The 21186-nt window shown below is 37.8% G+C and overlaps 1 protein-coding gene across 2 annotated transcripts in view; it reads right to left on the bottom strand.

Moving 5' to 3' along the window:
- LOC136884354 (CREB-binding protein) overlaps window positions 1–21186 on the bottom strand; it is a 263590-nt gene that overhangs the window by 189040 nt on the left and 53364 nt on the right. The window contains exons 4-7 of one of the 2 annotated variants that reach the window (XM_067156476.2): window positions 17508–17777; window positions 10733–10912; window positions 8821–9037; window positions 6181–6476 (exon numbers count right to left, since the gene is read on the bottom strand). In XM_067156476.2, coding sequence (XP_067012577.2) covers window positions 6181–6476; window positions 8821–9037; window positions 10733–10912; window positions 17508–17777 — 963 coding nt within the window. The remainder of the gene's footprint in view (window positions 1–6180; window positions 6477–8820; window positions 9038–10732; window positions 10913–17507; window positions 17778–21186) is intronic. The other variant, XM_067156477.2, reaches the window with a different exon arrangement.

Raw genomic sequence — 21186 nt, 5'->3', positions numbered from 1 at the left:
ATAACTTTGCCACTGAGTAGCCATGGCCTTTCTAAGAATTCAAAGGCTCGCATGTTTTAATGCCATTCTGCAGATTTGAGAAACGTTTTTGTAGAAGCTAATAGAACATCATACTCTCTTCACTATTTCCTCAGATCCAGTGACGTTACACACAAGCGCTGTACAACCAGTTGTCGCAGATGGCGATGTGGGCTACAGTAAAGAGCCGGTCGTTTATTGTCAACGAGTTTTGTGCGTGTGCAAAGAGAAGCAGCGTGGTTACCGCGGTAGTTGCCAGTGGTATCCATTATCTTACTGTTAGGCTGCGAATGCAAGACAACACTTGAGTTTTCGCAGGAGATTCTGAGGAAAAGTCTTGGATTCGGAGAAATACAGTATCACTCCAGAGGTTTCTGTGGCAAACACTTCAGTTTTCTTCTTCAAACGGCGTCACCTAACGTAACCGTATATGTATCATGAAAACATATTTGAAACCCATGTAGAGAAATGATAACCTACTCGCGAAAAATTTACATGTAAATAGCCTTTCCGAAATTTACCTAGACGCGAGAAGATATGAAATTTCCTCTGAAATCAGTGATGTACTCTGCCATATCTTGAGGTGCATCACATTCTTACTTAACTTCCATATATAACATTCAAATCAATATATCGTTTACTTCAGTCATAATTTTTAACGAGTTAACACCTGCTATCAGCCATGATATTTAAGCATTTATTACGAAAGCGTGTTATCCTGAATGTTCTTCAGAGAACAGCAGTCTACGGGTATTAGTAATCAATTCCAACATCGCCTGTGAACGTCGACGAGAAGCTCGCAAATACACAAAGTTAGAAAACTATACCGTACCGAAGATGATCGATCGCATTTGTTGCAAACGTTTCAGTTTTCCTATTCAAATGGCGTCACCTATTCAAACTTAACCGTACTATACGTATGATGAAAACACACTTCAAGCGCCAGTAGAGAAATGATAACCTTCTCACTATACATTTTCATAATAGCCTTTCCATAATTTAACCAGATACGAGAAAATATAAACTAACATCTGAAATCAATTAGGCACTCTGCCATATTTCAAGGTGTATCCCATTCTTACTTAATTGCAGTATTTAGATTCAAAATTAAGGTCAGCCTTAATTTTTAACGAGTTAACAACCGTTATTGTACACACTATTAACGCATTACGAAAATATGTTCTCTTTCATTTCGAATTTTCTTTATGGAACAGCAGTCGATGGGTATTACTAACTAACTCCGACATCGCCTTTGAATAAAGAAGAAGTAAGTATAAATAACCACCTAATCGATACTTTATTAATGCCTCAGGCAAATTGAATAAAATTAAAACTTACAGGACATGTTTCGACCACTTAGGGGTCCTCTTAATAAAGTATCTTAATAAAGTATCGATTAGGTGGTTATTTATACTTCTTGATTAAACATCGATACGGTCATGAAATGGACAACTTGTAATCGCCTTTGAATATCGACACGAGAACTCGCTAGTGCACACAGCGAGGAAACGATACCGAAGGTATTCCATCGCATGCAATATCACTGGGGTGCATAAATATCGGTAGCGGAAAAAACTGTGCGCGCTTAATCGCTCGTAATAACAGATCCGTCAGTGAAGGGGCTCTCGCTGTAACCGAAGGATGATACACAGTTTAATATAGGAATTTTAAAGGGACAGAAAACAATCGACGCTATAGCAGAGTTCTCGTTATATGACGTACTCGCTATAGCGGAATTCTACTGTAACTTCCATAGACCAACAATGGTGCCCATTAGACAAAACATTACTCAAATTCAGCATAGTTTATGGTCATTCTATATGACACAGAATAATGTCCACTTCTTCAATACAATCTTGTCTTACACTACTTTGCAATTCACTGCAGCTAATGTAATACAGCAAAATCTCCATTATCCAGGAATTTTTTCCTAGATTATTTATCCAAATTACATAGTCCTGTGAGCATCCTAATTACAAGGTATGTTTTTTGAAGTGGTTTTTTTTTAAATAATCCCATAGTTAGCGTGCACGTCACAAGCAGGCACCGTTCATCCTGGCATCCTTTCCGAACAAGCAGGCTGCAGCTGTGTAGCTAACCTGTACGCTAAACTGAGCATCTTTAAAATGTTCAAGATTATTGAATTGCCTGCTGCGTGTGAGATATGGTCTGTGTAATATGTTTTTTGTGGTCAAGAAACATGTCTGGAGCAGACATTCATCGTCAGCATTGTGAGGTGTATAGTGATAATGCAATGAATAAATGTAAAGTGCAAATATGGGTAAGACAATATAAAAAGTGGCCGTGAAAACGTTCCTGATGAAAAACGCTCAGGCTGGCCATCTGTCATCACAGAAGATTCCTGGTAACTACTCGCTCAATAGATTTTCCTCAAACTCTGACATGCGATTCAAAACAAAAGACGCAGCTTGCTGACAAAGGGAATTTTGCTCCTTCATGATAACACAAGCCCTCACACTGCTGTCCAGGAACTGACTGACTCCTTTGGGAAGTTTTGGATCACCAACCGTATAAGCCCCAACCTTGCTCTGACCGATTTCCAACTTTTATTGCAGTTGAAACGTCATCTTGGCAGGAAGCGCTTCAATGATGATGAGGTGAAAATGGCAGTGAACTCTTGGCTGTCAGAGCAGGCGGCAGCCTTCTTTGAAGAGGGCTTTCAAAACCTAGTTTTAAGATATGAGAAGTGCCGAAACAAACAAGGCAACTATGTAGAAAAATATACAAATGTATGTAAAACTTTGTGTTTTATTTTTATAAAAAAATGGCCCTTAATTAAAAAAATAGTCTTCGCACTTCGTTTTATTTTCTGTTCCTCAAAGAAGCGACTTCCCACATCAACCGCTCAGATATTTCAGTCCATTCAAAGCTAAATCCTCGATAACGTGTTTCTGAAGAAGCAATATCTCATAAAAGGGCGGCTACAACATAGCTACGGATCTTAGCATTTACGCCCTGCTCACTGCAGTGATTAGAGCAAGTACTGAACTGGGAAAGTGGTAAGCGGTGAACACGGACAAGGAGCACTCGACATCTCATTCACCCGGCATTATTTAGGGAATCTTCGGAAATTATAAAGCAGAGTAGCAAAAGTCTTTATTCTTTAAATATAACAAAAATAGATTCTTTGTGTTTGTTTGTGGTTTCATCATAATACACCATGAATTTGTCCTGAAAGTTTTCTCTTAATGTCTTCCATCCTTTCATTCATCATTGCTGAATATACTTCTTTCTGATAACCTTGGAAAAAGGAATATCTCCAGCTTTTGCAACACATCAATATATATATTTTTAAACTTCCCAAAGCTTGTAAAAAAAAAAGGAGCTTCGTAAATTTTTGACAAAAGATAACATTACACTGATTATGTAGCCTATGTAGAGAAATATAAACTACACAAGATGAAAATGAAAGTTTGCAAATTTTATGAAATTCTTGTTATCTTAATAAACAGTAAATCTATGTAAAACAACTTACAGCAAACAACATTAATTCTTAGATTATCAAAGAGCATTCCTCCGTGCAGTAGCATTAACTGCCAGGAACACCACCACTCTTTATGCAAGCCATTTTTGTATATGCTTGAAGTTCTCGGGTTTCTGAAAGATAGCAGCACAAGGAAGACGATTTCGTATCTGCAAAGCCTATAGTTTCTACATCTACCACAACTATCACCCTAGTCGCTCTATTTATTTTATTTTAAATTTTAGCCAACATAAGACTACTTTGTCAGGTTTATGGAGGTTTTTCTTATCTTTGTCAGCCTCATATTGCTTCATCCTTTCTGAACATAATTTTCTCCCTGTTTCTGGAATCACTCTTCCTATTCTCTGCTTGCTGATTTTCATCTGTAGTCTAGTGTATTTATCTGTCAATATGTTGAGTATATTTGTTTTGTATTTTAAATCTTCTGTTATAATATGTAACTCTCTCATGTCTTCTTTAAGTTCTGTGATCCATTTAACATTACTCTTACTCGTCCATAATTTTTCTACCGGTTCTATTTTCTGGTGACCGTATTAGATGCCCCAAGAATGATATTCGTTTATTTTTCATTGTGCTAGTCACAGATTCTCTTTCTTTATGAACTGTTTCATTGGAAGCTAGACTCCAAACTCTGTTTAATTGATAATTAAACAGGTTCTAACGCGAGTCCTCTATCTATTGCAACCGTGTTTATTGTTTTGGATAATGTTTCACATGCATAATGTAATTTGTGACTTGAGGAATGTTTTGTAGTGTTTCAATTTGGTTGCTATTGAGAGACACTTTCTATTACATGTATTCTTGGTAACATGCTGTGCTGTAACCAGTTTAACTATTCTATTTTGCCATGCTGGTTTTTCATTCAGGTTATATGTGATTATTTCACCTAAATATTCAAAATGTTCTACAATTTTTATTTCTTGGTCTCCCAGCTTAATTTTGTTTGCAAGTGGAAGTTGAGTTAGCATAATTTCTGTTCTTTCAAATAAATTTTATAACCAATATATTGAGCTATTTCCTGTAAATATGTTATTTGTTGGGTTTTTTCCTGAATATCATTGGCCAGAACAGCTAGATCATCAGCAAATCCTAGACAGTTCAAATGTAAGTTATCCTAGTAGTTTCATTAACAGAGATGTGGGTTTTTTTCACGACATCCAATTTTTTGTACATCATGCAAGGTTGAGAGTAGGGAAATTGCCTCAGCCTTGCAGGATGTGTTTGAGAATATTGACGATTTAGCCATGTATATTTACAGAGTCTGTGCTGATGATAACTACACTGAGTCCTGTGAAGATGTACCAATATCAGGGTCAGGTAGTAATTGTGATATTTCTGAAATGGGAAGTTAGGGAAGTGATGACTATCCACAGTACCATAAACCCCACAGTACTTTCATTAGGGAAAATGAAAGTTTCATTGATTCGGAGAATGACGCAAGTGAACACAGCATGGTAATGACAACAAGGCCCATATGCAAAATACTACAGGATCTAGGGAAATTCCCTCCCCCACTGTACAACGAAACACCAGGTCCTGAACACGCCCCTCCCACCGATGCAGAGCCTGTGCAGTATTTCAACCTGATTTTTACATTACATATTTTGAATTGAACTGGAAAAAAAAAAGAAGAATGAACTGGTACACAAATCAAGTCCTGTCTACTCTTAAGCAACTGTTATCCTACCCAACAGCTCAACAATAGATAATAAAAGCCTCCATGACAGTGTTATCGGAAATGGGTATTACAAGAAAGCCAAATATACTTTCTGGATGCCCAAACTAAGGTGTCTGAAAACAATCAGGAATAGTATAATTAGAAGAAGCCTGGACAGGAACATAGTTGAGCAGGAACAACGGTGGCTGGATAAAAAGATGTAAAGGTGCCCTAGACATCCCAAACCGGCAAGAGATGGACAAGGGAAATTGATGATGATATCACATAAGAAATTCCTCCATTCCCAAATGTGTTTTCCTTTTTTGCAGGTTTCCAGTATATAGGAGGTCTGGTTTAGGCAAGTTTTTCTGTATTATACATTCAATATTGTCACAGCTGACTCACATTTTATCGCAGCGAATGGCGATGACATAACAAATATGTGGACCCTGCAAACGTGCAGGAATAACACAAGGAAGGAGATATACATGTGATATTGTATTGAAATTGTATTGTAACTGTCCTCACAGTAGTAGTGCTTTGGCAACAAAGGTCAATCATATATCACATGCTTTGCGAAATGTCAATTTAGAAGCTGAGCGGTTTCCAATTCTACTATCCACGGTGACCTGTCATTCTGACAGTTTGACATCATACAGAACAATGATGAAAAAATATCAAAACTATAGAATTACACATGAAAGGAAAGAGAGGTTGAGAAAGAACTGGATTATAATACCCACATCTGGTTAAGAACAGCTAAGAGCAATTGGAACCTGGTCGATGATAATAAATGTGGAGTAGCAGAAAAAGTGAAAAGGAGTTGAACAATACTTGTTTGGAACCAGTAGCATCTGTATAAGAGGAAATAGCTATTTTGAGGGTATTTAATACACACAGTGCTCTTTACATTGCCAGGATCCCAAGTTAGAGGAAGATACAACACAAAGAACAAAACAGATAAACAGTTTTTCATGAGAATGCTATCAGGCTTGCTTACCTGCCAGACCTCGCCGTTGGCCTGACTTTCTCGTCGCTGGCACTTGTGCGCATGCAGCAAAAGCACCAACTGCTGCTGGATAAGCTTGCGCTTCTCTGGATCAGCAGTTGAAGTAGCAGTAGGAGGTGCTGCACCTCCAGGCTGTTGGGGAGTTTGAGCTCCTTGAGTGGCAGCCTGAGGGCCGGGCTGACCACCACTAGGAGCTCCAGACTGTGGTGGGGCAGGAGATGGTGCAGGAGGTTGGGCCTGTGGAGCCATTCCTCCCTCATTACCACCCACAGACACCACTGGAGGACCTGCATCAATTGGATGCAACATTAAAGATCAGCATAAACAACCACAATATTTACACTGTGTATCTGAACATTCAATATATTCTATAGTTAAGGAAAGGAAGGAGTAATGCTTAAGACAATGCTTGCAGCTGCAGCTGACATAAATAATTAAATATCAGTTAACATTCAATTACCAGATCAAAAATTTTTATTATATATTACATATGCATACATGTTTAGTCCTGGTTTGCTTTACGTCGCTCCGACACAGATAGGCGTTATGGCAAAACTGGGATCGGAAAAAGGCTAGGAGTGGGAAAGAAGCAACCATAGCCTTAGATAAGGTACAGCCCCTGCATTTGCCTGGTGCGGAAATGGGAAACAACAGAAAACCATCTTCAGGGCCTGCCCGAATGCAAACTGATAGCTACGTGACCCAAGCTGTACGGCCACTTGCTCCATAGCCCCGTTTTAAGGGCTTCTTCATTGTATTAGATTCTCTAGATCAACATTATAAGGAATTCAACGTGAAAACAACAAATACATTTATGCACAGAAAACAAACGGGGAACAGCGACTTACTGTGTAAGCATGTGTGGATAGACTACACAAAAAAGGAAGGTGTGGGTTCAAAACTGTTGGCTGTAGCCTTCACCAGTGGAAGAAGTATCACCATTATTCATTCTGCTCAGTGTTGAGCTTCATCAGTTTATTTATTTATAGTATAACTGCCACCCCTCCCCAGTCCCTTGTCTTACGTAGTTTGCCCCCTTCTTTTACCTCAAAACACAATCTACTTGTCAACACAACGACCACTATCACTTCTCATTCCATCAGCCAGTGAAAAATGCTGCAGTTGAAAATGTTGAACCCATAATTCCTCTTGTGATACTCTATCCACGCTTGCATGGTAAGTTGCTGCTCTTCATCTGCTTGCTATTTAGCACCTGACAGCTTTCTTGCCCTAGCATTTAGAATATGTAGAGCACAATGATGTAGTTCAACCATTACACATAAAAATTTGTAAAACGAGAAGTAATTAAAGCCAGTTAAAATTTTAAGGCCCGGTTGTATAAAAACATCTGACCGGAGATCAATTTAGAACCTAGTTCTGACAATGAACTGAGATTATGACTTTGTCGTGTTGTACAAAACTGAACTTGGTTTACACATGTGTAGTTCAAACGTAATCAGAGTTCAGAAAAGTGGACGCCGCAACACAGCAAAACAAATGAAATACGAAATAACTTTGCCCATTGAATAATACTTAAATTATGGGATTGACCTGGCCCTGACTGTCAACAGATAAAATACGAATTTGCTTTGCCCCCTGGATAATACTTACACGGTGAATTGAATTGTCTACGACTGTTGACAAATGAAATACAAAGTTGTTTTGCCGCGTGACTGTCGATAATATAGTAATCTCGCGAGGTACACATGCTTTGTTTTGTAAATTTGAAAAATAATATAAATAATGAACTAATGAAGTAGTATTATAAAACTAAGTATTAGCAATGTGTTTGTATTGCAGTAGGCTACTGTTTACATGGTATTCACACAACCTCACTTGTGAAATATACTATTTAAGTACTAGCATTCAACATATTTATAACTCGCCTCAATATTATTATGGTATTCTCATGCAGATAAGATGCAAGGAAACACTTCTTCAAGGCTTCAGATCTAGTTCAATGTTTAATATTAATAATGACGATCTAGGTTCAAGGAGATTAAGTGACGAATATTTGGCAGTCAAATCTGAAATTAGATCAAGAACAGATGATCTTAGATTAGCGTTTATACAACAGAAAACCGAAGTTCAACTTGACTGGCGGCCACTGTCCCTCGTTAAACTCAGATCAAATGTTTTATACAATCGGGCCTAAAAACAGGAAACTGACGACTATTACACGCTTTCACATCCTTTAGTTTCTTCGTCTAATACAACAGATATTCACTACACTTAAGTCTAAACTAAAATTTCGTTGTTTCATAAAACATCACACACACACTATACCCGAGGCTAGACTTCTCTTATTGTAATGTTCAGTTAAGGTATATGGATGTTACAATAGTGCAAAGATTGTTGAACAAAATGTTTAAATGGAATAAAGGGAAAAGAGAAATAACTTCACTACCTGTAAACGTCCTTCTAGAAGTTAGCTTGTTTAAGCGAGGGACAGGGGAATTAAGCTGCAAATTATATTTAAATTTTGCATTCCACAGAAATGGAAGGGGAGAAAATATGCAATGAAGGACATCATTAAACTAAAAATGGCACACAGCACTAAGACATTTGCTTATTTCGTACTCCAACCACTTGTCCACAGTATATACCAACATGAAGAAAGATATTACTTACCTATTGTACCTCCTGCACCACCACTAAACCTAGACGCCATGTTGGGGGCCATATTAGCTCCAACACCTGTCCGCTGCTGAGGAGCTACCACACCGCTGCCAGTCCCAACACTTACTCCCTGTGGGCCTGCTCCACCCCCAGGAGAACCGTAACCATACGGACTACCCCCACTCATTTGCTGGCCCATCTGACCGATGGCAGACATGCTGGGAGGAGCCTGGAGAAATGGGAACAAAAATGTGAATTCTAATTACATACCATCAATGAACTACAACTACTAAATAAAAAAGGAAACATGACACACAGCATGCAATATAATTAAATGCTATGAGACTAAAGCAATTCTGATCTCTAATTTCCGACCTCAATCATGAACAGTTGGGATCTGTCTATCTAGCACTGACAGGTCAGTTTACACTATACTGAGAACATTATTATTTGTAAACTGATATTTTGGTTCCGTAGGGCGGTTGTGAATGGAAATACAGACATCCAATCAATCCCTAGCTGCCATTCACATGGATAAGAGCACAATCGCAAAACCTAGTTGCCAACTTTCTTGTTTATATTCACCAACCCATCATGCTACCTTGCTCACCGAGTATGGTTTTAAAAACAGTTCACAATCTTTTGTATTTTCTTCCGTAATTTCAATTTCTTATGCAGTCTTTGTCTCCCTAGTCAAGACATAAGGAAAGGTGAACTATTGCAGCTCCTGGAGGAAAATGTACAATTGCCACTTGTGGATGAAATTGCAAGACACCACAGACACAAAGTAATTAGACTTCCAACTTATCATCACCACGTTAATGAAATTGCAAAGATCTGGGCTCAGGTTAAGGGTTACGTTGCTGCGAAAAATAAGCAGTTCACAGTCTCTGAAATAGAAAACCTGTTAAACAGAATTGTGGCAAATGTTAGTGCAAACGACTACAGGAATATATTAACCATACAGAAACAGACAAAGGTAAAATGAGGGAAAATCAAGTAGGGAAGAACTGCCTTGAAGATTTATTCTGCTTGGAAGCTGGCAATAGTCACAGGGTTATATTAGTAGAGGTGGTAGATTTTTGAAGATATGAAAGATGTGTCCAAATGGTGTGAAAGAAATGGCATTTAATATTTAAAAGACAATAAAGCAATCGTTGTGATTTAGTCTGCAATAATATGCAAAATCAGGTACAAAACAAAAAAGGGTTCCTGCAAAATTGCATTGTTTTATGAGACATTCTCATGCACAAGAAGAAAACTAATATCACTGTAATATGACATTCCTAAGAAAATAGCTCAAAATATGACATTGACAAAAAATAGCCAAAATATGCATTTATATGACAAATAAAAAATCATAATGGTGAAGATTAACACCTGATTTTCACCAAAATTGAATCAGGCAAGAAAATAGAGAAAAAGAAAAAATATGACTTTCCCCAAACAACCGAGCCCTACACATATCTCTTCCCTAAACTTTTTCCTAAGATATAATTATTTACGCTTCAGAAAGAAGTTAACATAGTTCAGCAACTTTAACTGTGAGGATCTCATAATCTCCTGCCCTTTGACTGGGTATTACCTTCACTTAAATTGTAAAAATTCTCATCACAAAAAATCACTACATCCAAAATCAAAATTTTATCAAAAACATCACAGCTAGAGTTTGCAAAGTACTGTTGGACAATTTCACACTTTCAGTGGAAAACACAGTTATATTCCAAGATATACCAAGGAAAATAAATCTCCAATAAGTCGAGTACCCTATTGTTTTAAACAGATCATGATGCCATATCAAAGATATTTTTCAAATTGCAAATAGGTCGAATTATCACAAGAATGAGGTCCACTTTAGTTCCTTATCCAACACATTTGGTATCTACTTCCTATGCAAACTTCCCCAAAATCACAGAAAACTGACCTGCATGCGAGATGAAGGCCCAACGTTCATGCCAACCGTATGCACTTGATGAGGCGACTGCCCTCTGGTCACAAGATGGCTGCCCTGCTGCTGTTGCATGACGGCAGCAGTTACAGTCCGTGGCCCCATGATTGGCCCGTTCTGCATGGCCACGGCGTGCTGCACCTGGACAGACAAATTCTGCAAACATTAAGAACGTCACGAGTTTAGACTCTGTTGCAAAATCTGAACCAAAAAAAAAAAAAAAGCTGCACAGCAACTTGCTCAGTGCTTTATAAACTAATACAGTATGGAATACAGAGGTTCATGAGACAAGGGAATTATTCCTACTAAACAACTTTCACATGCAAAAAAAATCTGGTATAGCTGAGTCCCAGCAGGAAATCGCAAGTACAAATGATATAGAAATCTTTTTCACACTGACGTTGTGTTCAGTAAGGATGTGGAAGGACAACTGAACATACTGAGTGAATACACTGGTAATTATAAAATGAAAATTAGTGTGGACGAAAGCAACACAATGGTGTTAATGTGGTACAGCCCCACCATTTGCCTGGTGTGAAAATGTGGAAACCGTGGAAAACCAACTTCAGGGCTACAGACAGTGGGGTTCGAACTCACTATCTCCCAGATGCAAGCTCACAGCTGCACACCCCTAACCGTACAGCCAACTTGCCCGGTTATTGTACTAGTGTAAAGAACCTTATATGAAAGATGTTAATGTACAGAGATGATGTATAAAGTGTACTATTGCCCCATCCTGACATATGCAGCAGAGACCTGAAGAATGACTAAAACCTACGAGAAAAATCCAGGCCATTGACATGACATTTTAAAAGTATTATGGGAAAAGAAAAAAAAAAAAAGAAAGGATGATGATGTTAGGAAGGAAACCATAGAAAAGCTATCTGACAGAATGACAAGAAATAAAATTAGAAGTTTGCACGAGTTAACCCCTTCAGTGGCGGATTTTGGCAATTCTCATGCGCCAGAAAAGTGAGGTTTCTTGGAAGAAATTATTTATTTTTAGGAAGCAAGGAATGAGTGACAATTATTAAGGGAACACATTCATATATCATTCAAGGTTAATAAAATATTACTTTACAATCTATTTACACTTTTTACAGTATGCCTGTGTTATGGTTTCATAAAATATTGGTGTTTTGAGAATACTGTCCTGTGAGCAATACATTTTTATTTCAGGCTTTTGTATTATTCCCATCAACAATACTAACGCAATACATTTCAAAATTATGTAAGTTTTTTTCAAAACTGTGCCTTTGCATGCGGAGATTTATTTACACGTTTTTCAATGCACTTTTAGCATAAGGCCAATGAACTTTTTCGTTCACTGTCAAATTTACAACTTCATCCGTTATACATTATAACCACTTTCAAAACAGTCAATCGCACTCACCTCTGGTAATAATCCAACCCTCACACCAGGATTTCCCGTAAATGGAATTATATTAGGTCGCACACTATCTCCCGGTTTACACTTTTTCCACACAAATGTATATTCAACATCTATCATCACCTTAGCTTCTGACGTAATACCTTCTCCACTTTCCCTAGAATTACTAAGAAGGTCATCATCTGAAGAATCAATAGCATTAGTATCACTACTATCAGAAATACTAATGTTAATTAGAGATTTATCTTTGATGTAGTTAGTTGAAATGGCGTATGGCTTTTAGTGCCGGGAGTGTCCGAGGACATGTTCGGCTCGCCAGATGCAGGTCTTTTGATTTGACACCCGTAGGTGACCTGCGCGTCGTGATGAGGATGAAATGATGAAGACGACACATACACCCAGCCCCCGTGCCATCGAAATTAACCAATTAAGATTTAAATTCCTGACCCTGCCGGGAATCGACCCGGGACCCCTGTGACCAAAGGCCAGCACGCTAACCATTTAGCCATGGAGCCGGACTATGTAGTTCGTTATTTTGTCTTCAGACAAACTTCTCTACCGTTTCACACTCGCCATTTCTGTTTACCTCGTCAGCTGGCCAGAGATTGTATATGTAAAGTAGAGAAGATAAGACATATTCTAGGCCAGAAGCTTCATGAATACAGCTGGAAATCTTTCCGCCATCTGTTGAGAATGCTGGAAAACATTTTCCAAAGAGAACACAGTACCCGAGAAATTATTGGGCGATCGCGAAATGAACACTGCAGCTAAACAAGAATTTCTCGGGCGGTGACGTTATGGGCAGGCGTGCAATACCCGAGAAATTCTCGGGCGTGCCACTGAAGAGGTTAAGAGGATACCAAGCAGATGTTTGAGGCTAAGATTGAGGAAAGGAGAACCAGAGGAACACCCAGACCGTAGTAGCTGAAGTTGATCAACAACAGCAAAAGAGAAGGGAATCTGGGTTGTAGCACAGTTGAGGAGTAGTAATGATGGTTGGATAGAGGAAGACGGAAAGGTGCTATTAACATCCTGAGCTGAGTGGTATTGGAAAAGGGAAATTGATGACATGAATGATGATGGTGTGCGGTTCACCTGGAAGGCCATCAGTTTCACTCCCCATTAGGGAGTCCAAAACTCAGAACTATGATTTCCATTTCTAGAGAGGCACATGATCCTGAGGTTCCACAGCCTACACTTAAACAAAGTACCAAGTTAATTCCTGGGCGCAAAGCTGGCCAGGCATAGAGCTTACCACTCTTATCACACCCAGTAACAAGGTTGCAAACAGTGGAAGTCTTTACCTTTCACTCATCCAATAGTATTCTGGCATGAAAAGGAGATTATTTCATCACATTTTTCTTGACCTATAAAGTCAAATTGTGGCCTAATCCGAAGGTGGTGCAACTCTTTTCAGGTACCCCAAGGGAGGGGAACTGATGTACCATTTTAACCACATACAGCCCTCCTGTCATTCTTAATATCTGGCAATACCAGGAATCGAACCTGTTAATTTTTGATGATTGAGTTTCCTGAATTGTATTTAAATACCTCAAATGGAAGCCATATTTTTGGTCAAGTCATTCCATTTCCATTGTATAGTTTTCGGTGACACTGAGTGACGCATCCATTTTTTTTTTTTCCAAAAATCTTCAATTGCACCTTCTGTACCAGTAGGAGTAAAACGTTCACCTTTCTCTTTAATGGACTGAAGAAGTTTGATATAATGTATTTGCCACAATTTCTCACAATGTTTGATCTGCTTATTCATTATTTCTTTGAATCAGAAAAATCTTGTGTCATTAGTAGGTTGTGAGCCAATTTCACATCCATACCTGGGTAGGTTTCTACCCCATTTACTAGTATGCTGTCAATCTTGTTTTAGATAGGACAAATTAAAGCATCTTGGAAGAAATTTTCTTGTCTTGGAAAGGATGGGATTCAAAACCAAAGCAGTGGATGTCAATATATTTTCCTCTTGACAAAATTCTACAAACACATCCACACTTTCACTTTGGTTTCCCAAGCCATTTTCTCCAAAAGAATCTTAAAATCCTTCACTGCTCGCCTTAGTATCAGAATCGCCCAACTATCATATCATAACTTCCTTCATGAAAATTGTGCCCAAGGTTTACATACCCTATTCCCCATATCTTTCTTTTTATCAGCAATATTGCTTTTTCTCCGTAACAATTCTCAATTCCCTTAACCGTCTATGGGCGTACGTCAATATATAATCAACAAGCATAATATGCTTCCTGTCAGTCATCGACACAGTCGAAATCTGACCTTTTCTGTTCTGTGCAGATGACAAGTCGATTTTACATATTGCTGCAGCCCCAAAAGACGCATTCAAGAAGCAATGGAGAAGCTCCTGCTGTCATCTCCATGCAATATTTGCAATTACTACAAAATCTACAAAGAGAATAAACTATGAGAACAAGCATTCAATGCTTAACCACATGGCGTGAGACTAGATTTCAGCTGGCCCTACAAGGTTGAATTATTTATTTTACATTTTATGGCCTTCATTGGACCACTTTAGTCAATTATACCATGGATTTTTCAATTTTCTCTCAGCCCAGTACTTCATTCTCTCGGATCAAGATTTTCTCTCCTAGTCTGAATACAAAATGGTATAATATTTTAGAAGAGAAACGTATAAATGAAGTGTTAGAAGACACCAGCCGAGATGGCAATGGCTCTGAGAATGAAATACAAGGGAGATGAGAACAATACAGTGATAAAAGTGTCAGTAGTGATGAAAGCATGGGAAATTTACCAGATGTTGACAGGTGGAAGGAAGCAAAGCCTGATGACAGGAAACCTAAAGAACCACGTTCCGTAATAATTCTGAACGTACCACTTCGCGCAGAGCCTATTCATTTTTTTATTTTATTTTGTATTTTCAATACAACATATCAAGTAAATAATATTACATCTGTCTTGGGGACTACTTTCAGCCACTTAATGGCCATCTTCAGCCAAATATAAATTAAAATGGTGACCCTCTTGTCAATTTACTTCTTATAATTGCACTTCAAAAGCAAATATGAAATGTATAGCTTATAAAGAGAAGTTTGGAGCACTAACTAAATGTAACCACAAGCATTGTATAAAAATTTGGGAAGGTCCCTATTTCATAAAGTACGTAGGGTTTTAGGTATACAAATGAGTATTTTTAGTACATGTCAACACGCAACATTTTATAAACTTTCTTGTGTAATCCACTGGCTGCAGAAATTTCTCGGATTCACATATCCACAAAGGATTAGTTTTGTACATTACAAGTTACTACTGTGGGTTCCTGTAATGTATGGAGTTGTACATTTCTATTCCACAAAAGATTGAAAGTCTCTTGTATATTACCAGTGAATTGTTACAAGTTTTTACAAGTGACGACATATTAATAAACATACTACGTCATAGCATGAATCAGCTGTTTGTCTTCGTATTCCATTCGTTGAATTAGGTTATGCTTGCCGCATTTATCGTAATATCGTATTTTAAGGTAACTTATGCAGTAAAGATTCAAAGAACTCTAATATTTCTGTGAATTCCTTAAAGCTACAATGTAATTTTTCAGATTATTTCTTTGATGATAGGAAATTACTCCATTATTACCACCCATTCTGTTCTTCCGCGATCCTCGCATATGTTCCATGATAGTCTGACATACCCACCTTGGTCTGTCATAAGGAATCCCATGCCGCTAAGAACGACATTCGGCCGCCAAACTTGTTACGAAATTGCAAACTCTGCATGATTTGTTAAAATGCTGTCAAGAGAAAGGAAATTATTCATTTTGAGGGAAATAGAAAGAAGGAAAGATATTCTTTTCGGTGCATTCAGCGAGAGTCTGGAAAAAAAAAAAGACAAAATAAATGGTTGGATGGAAATATTTGAGTTGGTAAAAGCTGATGGAGCTTTTGAGGGGAGAAGTTGGATTAATGATTGGAATTAATTGGAATTAATGATTCCAGTTCCAGGAATGTCCTTCTTGGAACATGTTTGTTCAGTATTTTCAAGCCAATGAACAATTTGAGGAAATTTAATATCATTTATTGCAGCTACCACACAATGTACTGACCTACAGACCGAAGATTTTGCCATCCCATGCATATCTGCAAAACCACGGTACTGACCACCATTTCCTAGCCAATGCAGTGTTGTTAGTAAGTGTTTAGCAGAGAGAGATTTATTTCTGTTCGTAGAATGTTTTAACATATGCCCAATATCTATCAAAAGTTCTTCCACTTGTATTTTCCTTAACCTAACACGCTCATTGTATTCAAATTGTGATAAACTGGAAGTTTATTTTTTCCCTATACAGACTGTAGTTTTAATTTTCATCACCATCACTATCACTATTTATCAAAATGTATGTGAAATAAGTGTATTTAAATAGCACTAGTACATTTATATATTATTGTCCTTTCGCTGGTAGAGAATACTTCCCAATTCAGTAGTAAGTTACAAGTACTAGTACTTTCGTGGAACACACCCATAAAAATTCACTGGTAATTTGTAAGTATGGAGTAGCAAAGTACAACTGTAGAAAATTATTTTGTGGAACAGAAACTCTGGTATTTGTACTGGTTACTAGAGAATTTACTTGTAATGTACAAGACCATACTTTTGTGGAATAGGCCCCAGGACACTGCTTTCTACAAATCATTGTATGATCAAGAATAAATATGAAAAATACCAGTAGCCTCATAAAACAGGCTCCAATATATAGAAAACTAGAAAGCCGTGATTTTCTTTCCAAATAACCAAGGAAACATTGAATAGATAGGATACAATACCAATATAAATGGTCCATTATTGGATACGATAGGATAGGATACGACGGAATTTAGATAGACATGTGAGGAAAAGACTACTAACGTGCTTTGTGTTGAGTGTGGCTATTTACGGTCCTCAGACTTGGACATTAAAGAGAAAGATGAATGAAAACTGCTTTGAGATGTAGGTGTGGTGGAGGAGGGAGAAGATCAGTTGAACTGAAAAAGTGGCAAATGAGGAGGTACTAAAAAGAGTTGATGAAAGAAGAAATATCTGCAGACAACAGAAATACAAACTGGTTGGGTCACTACTTGAGAAGAGATTGCATACTGAAGGATGCTCAAGGGGTGTTGGGGATAAAGAAGACAAAAGATTTAATGTGGCAAACAATATAGAAGTGGAAGGAAAAGATGTCCTGATGAGATCAGAGGAGGGTATGGATATAAGGAGAGGCAATACCATGTGAAAACCTGCCTGTGGGCAGAACACCATACGTGCATACAACCATCGCAAAAAAAAAAATATATATATATGCCCTCCAGTATAACAAATGGATATGTACAGTATTTTTACCTGATGGTGCATTGAGTTAACTGGGCTGCTGGTCATAATCATGCCCCCACCACTGCTGTTCATGCCAGGTAAGCTGCTGGTGTTAGTGCTAACCATTGATGATGGTAAACCAACCCCTGCCATACTACTGGGCTGGAGGCTGCTCAAGCTCACTACCATTGGCACACCACTTTTGCTCACCGACACATTCGGAGGAGATTGTAGGTTGGGACTCTTATTGCCTAGAGCTCCTGCCGCCAGAGCTAATGAGTTCACTAGGTTCTTGTTCCCCTGCACAAATAATAACATACATACAGTACACATTAGTCAAAAAGGTAAATTAAAGCACTAAACATCTCCTATTGAGCAGATGAAAGAATTATGAACTTGCTACCCAAATGTGGCTTGCCAAAAGTAGTACCCGAAGTACAATTATGCTGCAAGGTATAAACAGTTGTCATTTAATTCATATAATAAAAATTGCATGAAAAAGTAGCTACAGTAGAAACTAGTTTATACATAAAGTTGGAAGTTGGAAAACTAAAGGGGTACTCCAGAAGAAAATGACTTGTGCAAAGGCAATAGCACGGCTGAAAAACTAATGGTCAGGCGGAAACTATTCCAGACGGACTGAGTTGGTGGAATGCCTATGCGATCATGATGAGGTCGAACCCCAAACAAATTTGAAACAAATGACACTTTCATACTATTTTACAAAATACTGTATTCAATTGCATAAATTCTGCATTTGTTAGAGGATTTCTTTAAGCACATAAAATGGTGAAGAAATTGTGCCAATTTAATTTTTAATCTAAAAAAATCAATGGAATTCCACCAGTCCTTCGGCAGTCACTGATGTAAATATGCCCTTTGAAGGGTTGTTTCTCTTCATGAATTTACAAAGGTCGATCAAATATAAACTGGATTTCTATTCACGAACATCACAGTTGGTAGGACTGGCCCCGTGCTTCTGCTATGCTTAGGTGGGACCATTAGGAGTGGGAAGAGCGTGCTGTTAGATATTTTCTGCCGTTTTGTCAGTAACGCTCACGATGTCAGAGCAACAGGTGCATCCCTCCACCGCGCAACGCATATCTATACAATTTCTTGCTCGAGAAGGAGTTATAGCGGCAGAAATTTGCCAGAGATTGACTGAACAGTTTGGGATCAAACATTGTCAAGGACACATGTCTGCCAGGCATAAAAAGTTCAAGGAAGGATGAGAATGTGTGGACAATCAGCAACACGATCGCTGTCCTCAGACCAGCATTACAGACAAAAACATTTGTGCGGTTAAAGACATTACTGACGACTATCGACGGGCGAGAGTATCAGAAATTGCAGAACAAGTCGGAATCAGTTATGGGAGCTGTCAAGCAATCATCACAAACAACCTACAGTTCCGTAAAGTGTGTTCCAGATGGGTCCCTTGCCTTGATTCGTTCGGACCACTTAAAGAAGCTATAGGAAGGCAACGATTTGAAGATGACGAGAGTGTGGAAGGTTTTGTGCGCAACTGGCTGGTGACACGACCCTGTTTATTTTTATGATGAAGACTTCAAAAAGCTGCCCATATGGTGGGACAAATACATTTCCAAAGCAGGAAACTATGTGGAAAAATTAATTGTAATTTCCTTGTTTTTTTAATAAATGAATTTAAATAAAAAATAAAATCCCGTTTATATTTGATCCACCTCCTCGTACACAGCCATACTCTGCTTACTTTTAAACTAAGAGATTCCTACATTATATTTCTATGTGAACTATAGCCCTGTAACACTCGTATTTCGAGTGAAAGAGAATATCATAGTTTATAATTTTCATTATCCGTGCTGATTTCCCAGTGTCATGTGAAAAAAAAGGACTTCATAAAAACTATTAAAATTCCCACCTAAACAACACTATATAAGTAAGACAAACATTCTTAATGCAACTAATAAGAAGTAGTGATAGTTTCAGTCAATATCTGACTATCCTCTACTATGGATGCGTTAACTGACAGCAGGGTGCATTTTCCAGTGATACATGTCAAATGTGGAGCACAGGGATTTCATCGATGCGCTGAAGCAGTCAAAGCTCCCTTTCCTGAAGTAAATCTTCCGATCCCAACCGTAAAAAAAAAAAAAAAAAAAAAAAACCAGTTATTCCTGAAGAATAAAATTGGTAATATGCTGCTCCCGCCTTGAGGCTTACACCTTATTTTTTTTATATTCTCTACTGATGGAAAAACCGAATTCCCTCATCAGAAATTTAGGCTTTCCATTTACTAGCTCATACAAGATGGGAAACGTAGCACTAACTGATGTTTATTATGCCAATTATTTTGAAGAAATTTAAAAACAGGTAATTGACCTGAATTCTGAAGTTGCTTCTATTAGAGAAGCACAAGAAGTATTCAGCAAAGAGGGTGTTCGTGACTGCTTATATTTATTTTTTCTAATTTTATGAGCATATACTTTCAGCCATCCAGAAATTGCAGGAAGACTGTCCCTTCATGTTAGACTGGAACTGTAGTTGAACGATCCGAAATGAGTTTTAACTAGTCAGTTTTTCTGAGAAGGGAAAAAAAAAAAAAGAAATTGCAGTATAGTGTTAAGAAAACTCCAGTCTCCACAATCTTAAAAGCCTTTTGACGTTCTCCAAGGCAAAGAAAAACCTCAAGGAGCATCAATACTACAAGTCTCCTATGTTAAATTGGAGTACTGCATGCAAGTTTTTGTTTGAGCACCAGGATGATGAGATTTAGTGAAAAAAAGACTTGTGAATTTCGTTGAGAAACTGGAGAATTTTATTGTGGTACAATATTTATGTAGTGCATACATGCATATTTATTTTGGCATTTTTATGCACATAATTATACTAAGCCTGATAATTAGCCTCCTACTAACAGACATTGATAAAGCCTTATGATAGCATCATAAAAGCTAAATTACGGGAATGACTAGAGAGGAAAAATATACTAAACATCATTAAGCAACAAAAATTAAAATACAGTAAAGGATAAAAGAAGATGTGTGCAAATAGTAATGGAAAAAGTTACCAGAAAGGAAGTCCAGCAAGGCAGTGCCCTGTCACAATTACTGTCCATCACTGGCAACATATGGTATCAGGTGTAGAACAACAAGTTGGTTGAGAATCGAATACTCGTCATTGGTACGAAACAGCGATCAGTTTTCACATATTATATCCATGCTGCGTCTTACTCCTTAGCTATTTTCTAATTTGGATACCACATGAACATTCTATACAATTTCATTCTTAAAAAGCACAGTACAACTCCAGAGGTATCTGTGGCAAACATACATTTTCCTTTCACAAAAAGCGTCACCTAACTCAACCGAGAAGCTATGATGAATAAGCATTTCACACCCCAGCAGAGAAATGATAACTTTTTACCATTAATTTAAATGGGTACAACTTAACCTATGCAATCAATCAGCTGCCGTATCTTGAGAAGAATCACATTCTAATTTTATTTCAGTACCTAGTATTAAAATTAAGCGATCTTTTACTTCAGCCTTATTTCTAACAAGCTAACAACTGCTATTGGGCATATTATAAGCATACTTATTGCAAAAACATGTTATCTCCCTTTCATTTCAAACATGAATATCTGTTTACATCAGTCGGAGACATAGGTTTATCACTAATTTACCTTAACAGCACTTTCAAATGAGAGAGTCCGCTAGTAGACGTAGTG

The sequence above is a fragment of the Anabrus simplex genome, chromosome 12, assembly GCF_040414725.1.
Source record: "Anabrus simplex isolate iqAnaSimp1 chromosome 12, ASM4041472v1, whole genome shotgun sequence".
Taxonomy (NCBI): domain Eukaryota; kingdom Metazoa; phylum Arthropoda; class Insecta; order Orthoptera; family Tettigoniidae; genus Anabrus; species Anabrus simplex.
The sequence above is the reverse complement of the archived record's forward strand: the minus strand, read 5'-3'. Positions and strand labels throughout refer to the sequence as shown.